Here is a 9,022-nt window from a genome sequence, read left to right on the forward strand (position 1 = left end):
GGATGGATGGATGTGGAAGAGTGGATGGATGAATGGATGGATGGACTGATGGATGGATGGAGAGATGGATGGATGGAAGGATGGACAGATGGATGAGTGGATGGATGGACGGATGGATGGATGAGTGGATGGATGTATAGATGGATGAATGGATGGACGGATGAGTGGATGGATGGAAGGGTGGATGAGTGGATGGATGGATGGAAAGATAGATGGGTGGATGAGTGGATGGATGGATGGAAAGATAGATGGATGGATGGATGGAAGGATGGATGGATGAGTGGATGCATGGATGGATGGAATAGTGGATGGATGGATGGATGGTGGAAGAGTGGATGGATGGACGGATGGATGGATGGATAGATGGATGGATGAGTGGATGGATGGATGGATGGAAGAGTGGATGGAAAGATGGATGGATGAATGGATGGATAGATGGACAGATGGGTGGATGCATGGATGGATGGATGGATGAGTGGATTGATGGAAGAGTGGATGGAAAGATGGATGGATAGATGGACGGATGGGTGGATGCATGGATGGATGGATAGATGGATGGATGAGTGGATGGATGGATGGAAGAGTGGATGGATGGACGGATGGATGAGTGGATGGATGGATGAGAGGATGGATAGATGGATGAGTGGATGGATGGAAGGATGGATGGATGTTGGATGGATGGATGGAAAGATAGATGGATGGATGGTTGGATGGACGGATCGATGGATGAGTGGATGGATGGAATAGTGGATGGATGGATGGATGGATGGATGGATGGATGGAAAGATGGATGGATGGACGGATGGATGGATAGATGGATGGATGAGTGGATGGATGGATGGATGGATGAGTGGATGGATGGAAGAGTGGATGGAAAGATGGATGGACGGATAGATGGATGGATGAGTGGATGGATGGAAGAGTGGATGAGTTCGATGGATGGATGAGTGGGTGGATAGATGGATGAGTGGATGGATGGATGGAAAGATAGATGGATGGATGGATGGTTGGATGGACGGATGGATGGATGGACAGATGGATGAGTGGATGGATGGACGGATGAGTGGATGGATGGATGGTTGGATGGACGGATGGATGGATGGATGGATAGGTGGATGGATGGAAGAGTGGATGGATGAATGGATGGATGGATGGATGAGTGGATGGATGGAAGGATGGATGGATGGTGGAAGAGTGGATGGATGAATGGATGGATGGAGAGATGAATGGATGGATGGAAGGATGGACGGATGGATGACTGGATGGATGGATGGATGGATGAGTGGATGGATGGACGGATGGATGGATGAGTGGATGGATGGATAGATGGATGAATGGATGGATGAAGGGACGGATGAGTGGATGGATGTAGGATGGATGATTGGTGGAAGAATGGATGGATGGATGGATGGAAAGATGGATGGATGGAAGAGTGGATGGATGGACGGATGGATGAGTGGATGGATGGATGAGTGGATGGATAGATGGATGAGTGGATGGATGGATGGAAAGATAGATGGATGGATCGATGGATGGTTGGATGGACGGATGGATGGACGGATGGATGGATGGATGAGTGGATGGATGGACGGATGAGTGGATGGATGGAAGGGTGGGTGGATGGTGGATGAGTGGATGGATGGATGGAAAGATAGATGGTTGGATGGACGGACGGATGGATGGATGGATGAGTGGATGGATGGATGGAATAGTGGATGGATGGATGGATGGTGGAAGAGTGGATGGATGGATGGAAAGATTGATGGATGGACGGATGGACGGATGGATGGATGAGTGGATGGATGAATGGATGGATGGATGGACGGATGGATGAATGCATGGATGGATGGACGGATGGATAGATGGATGGATGAGTGGATGGATGGATGGACGGATGGATGGATGGATGGATAGATGGATGGATGGGTGGATGAATGGATGGATGAGTGGATGGATGAGTGGATGGATGGATGGACAGATGGATGATTGAAAGGGTGGATGGAAGGATGGATGGATGGATGAGTGGATGGATGGAAGAGTGGATGGAAAGATGGATGGATGAATGGATGGATAGATGGACGGATGGGTGAATGCATGGATGGATGGACGGATGGATAGATGGATGGATGAGTGGATGGATGGATGGATGGATGGATGGATGGATGGACGGACGGATGGATGGATGGATGGATGGATAGATGGATGGATGAATGGACGGATGGAAGAGTGGATGGATGGATGGATGAGTGGAAGGATGGATAGATGGATGGATGGAAGAGTGAATGGATGGAAGGATGAATGGATGGATGGTGGAAAAGTGGATGAATGGATGGATGGATGGATGGATGGAGAGATGGATGGATGGATGGAAGAGTGGATGGATGGATGGATGGATGGATGGAAGGATGGATGGATGGTGGAAGAGTGGATGGATGAATGGATGGACTGATGGATGGATGGAGAGATAGATGGATGGTTGGATGGACGGATGGATGGATGGATGGACGGATGGATGGATGGATGAGTGGATGGATGGAATAGTGGATGGATGGATGGATGGATGGATGGAAAGATGGATGGATGGATGGACGGATGGATGGATAGATGGATGGATGAGTGGATGGATGGATGGATGGATGAGTGGATGGATGGAAGAGTGGATGGAAAGATGGATGGACGGATGGATGGATAGATGGATGGATGAGTGGATGGATGGATGGATGGAAGAGTGGATGGATAGATGGATGGAAGGAATGGATGGATAGATGGATGGATGAGTGGATGGATGGATGAATGGATGGATGGATGGACGGATGGATGATTGAAAGGGTGGATGGAAGGTTGGATGGATGGATGAGTGGATGGATGGAAGAGTGGATGGAAAGATGGATGGATGAATGGATGGATAGATGGACGGATGGGTGAATGCATGGATGGATGGACGGATGGATAGATGGATGGATGAGTGGATGGATGGATGGATGGACGGATGGATGATTGAAAGGGTGGATGGAAGGTTGGATGGATGGATGGATGGATAGATGGACGGATGGGTGAATGCATGGATGGATGGACGGATGGATAGATGGATGGATGAGTGGATGGATGGACGGATGGATGGATGGATGGATGGATGGAATAGTGGATGGATGGATGGATGGATGGTGGAAGAGTGGATGGATGGATGGAAAGATGGATGGATGGATGGAAGGAATGGATGGATAGATGGATGGATGAGTGGATGGATGGATGAATGGATGGATGGATGGACGGATGGATGATTGAAAGGGTGGATGGAAGGATGGATGGATGGATGGATGGATGAGTGGATGGATGGATGAATGGATGGATAGATGGACGGATGGGTGAATGCATGGATGGATGGACGGATGGATAGATGGATGGATGAGTGGATGGATGGACGGATGGATGGATAGATGGATGGATGGGTGGATGAATGGATGGATGAGTGGATGCATGAGTGGATGGATGGATGGACGGATGGATGATTGAAAGGGTGGATGGAAGGTTGGATGGATGGATGAGTGGATGGATGGAAGAGTGGATGGAAAGATGGATGGATGAATGGATGGATAGATGGACGGATGGGTGAATGCATGGATGGATGGATGGATGGATAGATGGATGGATGAGTGGATGGATGGATGGATGGACGGATGGATGGATGGATGAGTGGATGGACGGATGGATGGACGGATGGATGAGTGGATGGACGGATGGATGGATGGATGGATGGATGGATGGATAGATGGATGGATGGATGATGGATGGATGGATGGATGAGTGGATGGATGGATGGATGAATGGATGGATGAGTGGATGGACGGATGGATGGATGGATGGATGGATGGATGGATGGATGGATGGATTGATGGATGGATGGATGAGTGGATGGACGGATGGATGGATGGATGGATAGATGGATGGATGGATGATGGATGGATGGATGAGTGTATGGATGGATGATCTCCACGGGTTCTCTTCTAGGGGAACCTTTCCTAGCTGAGGTCCATGACCCGTGTTTTCCTTCAGAGCCTTCCTGGGTCCAAAGGATCTTCTGCCGTACGGCGACTACAAAGAGAAGTTCGGAAAGTCCAACAAGAGGAAAGGCTTCAACGAGGGTCTGTGGGAGATAGAGAACAACCCTGGAGTCAAGTTCACTGGATACCAGGTCAAAGGCCCTGATGGTCCTCAGAGAAACCCCCCGGTCCACAGGATCCGGTTCCTCACGTTCTGTCCTTACAGGCCCTTCAGCCACAGAGCTCCTCCGAGACGGAGGAGGCGGGGAATGCGGCAGACGGCAGCAGTGAGGGTGAGGAGGACAACTCTGTTGAAGATGAAGATAAGCTGAAAGAGGAGAAGACTGTATCCAAACAGAAGACAACCTCCGTCTCCAAGGTAGTTCAGACTTACGGGGCTCTTAGGGTCGTGGAAACCCTGGAAACGGTTTGAAAACTAAAAATGCTTTTTCCAGGTCCTTGAAAAGTTTGTGAAAAACAAAATCTATAAAGTTCTGGAAAAGTCGTGAAATTTTAATATCTTGGATGCAAAAAAATAATAATCAATATTTAACATAAGGTTGGAATTTAAATTGTGGCAGAAGTTCTGTCCCAAGAAGAGGCAGACGGCCGGATCCAGATGCAGCAGGTTATGAGCTCAGCTAAATCAGAGTCAGACAGGCAGGAGTCAAGAACAGGCATGAGATCATCAGAGGAGAGACAGGACGGTCAAAATCCAGGCCAGGGTCGGGTCAGAACAGGGACAGGAGGTCAGGTTCAGATAGGAGTGACAGAGTCCTGACGCTGTCGTGATGGGAGTTTATGTTGCCGTAAAGCACTTTGATTTATCGTCAGTTCAGCGTCCGGCGCTTTCATCTTGAAATGTAACGAAATATCGGGAAACTTAGCTTTAACAAGGAGCGGCTTTGCAAGGAGAGGCACCAACGGACGCCACTGAAAGACCAAACTAGATCACCTTCTAGTTTTCATGAACAGATGAGGTTAGAGTCCACCGTGTTTGTAGTTCCTTACTTTTGTAGTTAAAAGGAAGATTACCTGTGTTTATTTTTCTATTGAATGCGGTACACTTCCATACGTTACTGCAGTTCCCTCCACCAACAGAAAAGGCTGTTGATATTGCAGTTTTAACGGTGAGGCAGACAAACTTGGACCATGTGTCCTAGTTTGAGTCAGCGGCACCGACTACAATAGTCTGACGGAAATGTTTTCATTTTTAGTTGTGAAAATTCTGTGAAAGGTTTTGGAAAAGTTATGTAAAACCATTGCTAAAACCGTGTAGGAACCCTGGGTTTAGTTCAGGCAGGGGTTTACCTGCTGTCACCTGAGGGATTAAAGATGAACTGACCACGAATCGTTCCCTCGAACGCGCTTCCATTAGGTCACATGATCAGGCAGAGCAGCAAACACGTCCAACATTATGCTGATGATACTCTGATGTTTCCCAACATGTCTGACAGACCGGGAGGACTTTGGGTTTTTTTTCTCCTAAACTCAGATGAATTAGAGGCTGAAGTTCTTGGATCTTCAGAAGTTCATTAACAGAATCTGATTGGATAACATCAAAGTGTCTTCAGTCCATCGGTGCCCGCCATGCGCCGGCGAGGACCACTTACAGCACCCACAAGTCATGCTCTACAAATATCCCAGATCAGATGGAATTCATTAGAATTTAAAACGTCCCCCCCCCGTCCTGTGACAAACAGTTCGGCGATCTTAAGAGAACAACGTAAAACTCAGAGAAATGCAGGGAAAACACGACATCTGGAGCCAGTGTGGTAGGATCTACGTCTGCTGCTTCCTCTGTTGGGCTGCAGTTCCATCCGGCCCGTTTGTTCCGGCGTTTTCCGTGTTCGTCTCTTTCCTCTCAGAACCTCATTGGTGAGGCGGTTCTTCAAAAAATCACCTGAATGAATCCAACAGCAGAGAGGTCATGTGATCCAACTAGCATGCATCTTTTGTAGACGTCTACTGGACGTGTCAGACGTCTCTACTCTGTTGCTTCATTAGGTCTTCCAATGGTGTTCTGCATTTAGAGCTCGCCTGCACCCGCAGCCACCCGATCTTTGAAGAATCTTAGATGTCTATTAAAGGACTTTATTGAGCATTCACTTGCTATCAGAGCAACTCTGTGATTTCACACCCATTCACTCATCTGGAGAACCTGCCCAACGCCTTTCAGGGTCACAGGGTTGTCAGGTTCCACCGAGCCGCTGCCAGAAAACAGAAGCAGGAAAACCCTTTGCTTCTATTTTCCTGCATGTGATTGGACAACAGGCTGCATGATGTCATCACAGTAGTTTCTGTCAACCATTCAGAGTTCTGTAAAGCCCAGGCAGTTCCTGCAGTTCAGTCAGTGGAACACCAGGGGGTGCTACTCCACCATCCGCCAGTGTGTTTTTGGTTTTTCGTGCATTTTAGGGTTGTCATATTCTAAAGGAAATCAGTGAAGGTTTGTGGTCTGGCTGAATAAATGGCACCAAACGGTTCTGCGGGTTCTTCGGAGGATCTTCAGCTCACAGCTTCCTCTCAGACACAGGCAGAGTCACTCACATCCGCCTGAGCTGTTGCTTAGCAACTGCTCTCCATCACCCAGAACACGTGCATGTGAAGATCACATGACCTCCGTGAGCGAGAAGCATGAAGAAACACGACCAAAACGGGTGTGTTGTGAGGAAGAGATGAAACGTGTGATGAAGGAGCGTCTGAAGCAGGAAACTCTGCTTTTGATGCAAAGATCAGGCCGACTGAGCGGCAGCTCCAGCTGTAACTCTGGAACGGCCATGGCTGCATTCCTGCTGCAGTGCTCTTCAAAATAAAAGTCTGCCAAAGCTGCATCCTCATCCTCACCCTCATCATCTCTGTGGCAGAAGCTGTCCAGGAGTTCCCCCGGAGACGAAGACCTGCAGAAGGACGCCAAGGAGGACGACCAGAAGAGCGGCTCACAGGGAGACGTCCTCCAGACCGATGCTGACAGTAAGGTGGGCCGCGTTGGATTCCTCACATGTCCAGATGAACAGAGTTAAAGAAACGCTGTGCCAGTCTGTTGTTTGGGGTTCGATTCCCATCAGAAACATGCTCTGATCTCCACATGAGTCAAAATAAACTAATAATTGATGTCCATCCAGCCTCAGAGGGACAAACGGAGGTTAGTTTCTGCACCCGTCACTTACTAATTCCACTGAACTCTGTTTTCCTCAGAAGCAGCTGCTGATGGAGGAGCATTAAGGACAGCAGGAGACCTTTGCTTCTTGGAGACGTCAGCCTACGGCAGGAACTGCGCCCCCTGCTGGACGCCCTGACCCTGTTCTAAGCTGGACGTTGAGTTTGTCAAAGGATCTCAGACAGATTCTGGAGTCGCTCCGGGTTCCAGGGTCACCCGTGATCTGAGCCTCTGAAACTGAATCCAGAACCTCCCGAGCTGCTGTCAGGGAAAACATCTGGTTTCAACGTACGGAGTGGAACCAGACGACACAAAGACGGACCCCCTCCTGAGGAACGCTTTGTTTCTGATGACCTGGAAGGTCCGTCTCTGCCAGAACCGAGCCTCTTCCCGAGGAACGCTGCAGACCACGGCGCCGTCTTTGTGTCCACGCCCTTGACCTCGGCTCCTCTTGTCTGCTGATGTGATCCTGTTGCAGTTTGTCAAACTAAATCCAGCTCAGAGCAGGTGTTTGCAGCGTCCTGGTCACATGACCCTCACCTGTACATGCCCATCCTACAGTCTCCATTCTGTCACCTGTGTCCAGGTGCGTCTGAGAAACACTGCACTCACATATGGTCTCTGTTGCAGTGTGAGGTCCATCTCCATCTTGTTCCAGGTTAAGGTGGGCGGGACTTGTAGACAGGTAGATGTTCACCTTGTAGCTCCTCAGTACCTGTATCTGTTGTAGACTTTAGGAGCCTGGCGAGGCTCTGGAGAGCCTCCCGTATGCTTTAGATCTTCGTGGAGAAGTTCTCATGGTGGCATGCAGTTGTTTTCCACATTTTAGGACTCGTGTGCAGAAACGTTCTGGATTGGTTTGCAAACCCAGAGCTGTGCGGTTCTTGAGAGGAGAACCTGGTGGAGTTTCCGTCATTTCCTTCAGCCTGTGTTTGCCTTTCACAGATTTGTATTTACTGTAAACCGTTTTTGCTGTTTATGGAAACTTTTGCAGAATAAAGTCGTTTGAATGCAGAACCTGAACTTCGTCTTCACTCAAACATCTGCAGACTCTTTCACATTAAGAGGGTTCTCTGGATCCACAGAGATCTGGATCCTTCAGACTTTCTCTGGATCCTTCAGACTTTCTCTGGATCCTTCGGGCTTTCTCTGGATCCACAGAGATCTGGATCCTTCAGACTTTCTCTGGATCCTTCAGACTTTCTCTGGATCCTTCGGGCTTTCTCTGGATCCACAGAGCTCTGGATCCTTCAGGCGTTCTCTGGATCCACAGAGATCTGGATCCTTCACACTTTCTCTGGATCCACAGAGATCTGGATCCTTCAGACTTTCTCTGGATCCTTCAGACTTTCTCTGGATCCTTCGGGCTTTCTCTGGATCCACAGAGATCTGGATCCTTCAGGCGTTCTCTGGATCCACAGAGATCTGGATCCTTCACACTTTCTCTGGATCCACAGAGATCTGGATCCTTCAGGCTTTCTCTGGATCCTTCGGGCTTTCTCTGGATCCACAGAGATCTGGATCCTTCAGGCTTTCTCTGGATCCACAGAGATCTGGATCCTTCAGACTTTCTCTGGATCCTTCAGACTTTCTCTGGATCCTTCAGGCTTTCTCTGGATCCTTCAGGCTTTCTCTGGATCCTTCAGACTTTCTCTGGATCCAATAAGATCTGGATCCTTCAGACTTTCTCTGGATCCTTCAGACTTTCTCTGGATCCTTCAGACTTTCTCTGGATCCTTCAGGCTTTCTCTGGATCCTTCAGTCTTTCTCTGGATCCTTCAGACTTTCTCTGGATCCACAGAGATCTGGATCCACAGAGATC

The 9,022-nt window shown here is 48.8% G+C and overlaps 1 protein-coding gene across 3 annotated transcripts in view; it reads left to right on the top strand.

The window, feature by feature from the left end:
* The window catches only part of LOC101175133 (hepatoma-derived growth factor-related protein 3), a 17,538-nt gene extending 9,324 nt beyond the window's left edge, over positions 1-8,214 (top strand). Inside the window, exons 3-6 of one of the 3 annotated variants that reach the window (XM_023953814.1) lie at positions 4,054-4,192; positions 4,267-4,419; positions 6,908-7,018; positions 7,239-8,214. In XM_023953814.1, coding sequence (XP_023809582.1) covers positions 4,054-4,192; positions 4,267-4,419; positions 6,908-7,018; positions 7,239-7,265 — 430 coding nt within the window. In that variant the 3' untranslated portion in view covers positions 7,266-8,214. The remainder of the gene's footprint in view (positions 1-4,053; positions 4,193-4,266; positions 4,420-6,907; positions 7,019-7,238) is intronic. The other 2 variants (XM_023953815.1, XM_023953816.1) reach the window with 2 other exon arrangements.
* The last annotated feature ends 808 nt before the right edge of the window (positions 8,215-9,022 follow it).

The sequence above is a fragment of the Oryzias latipes genome, chromosome 3 (genome assembly GCF_002234675.1).
Source record: "Oryzias latipes chromosome 3, ASM223467v1".
In the NCBI taxonomy this organism is placed as follows: domain Eukaryota; kingdom Metazoa; phylum Chordata; class Actinopteri; order Beloniformes; family Adrianichthyidae; genus Oryzias; species Oryzias latipes.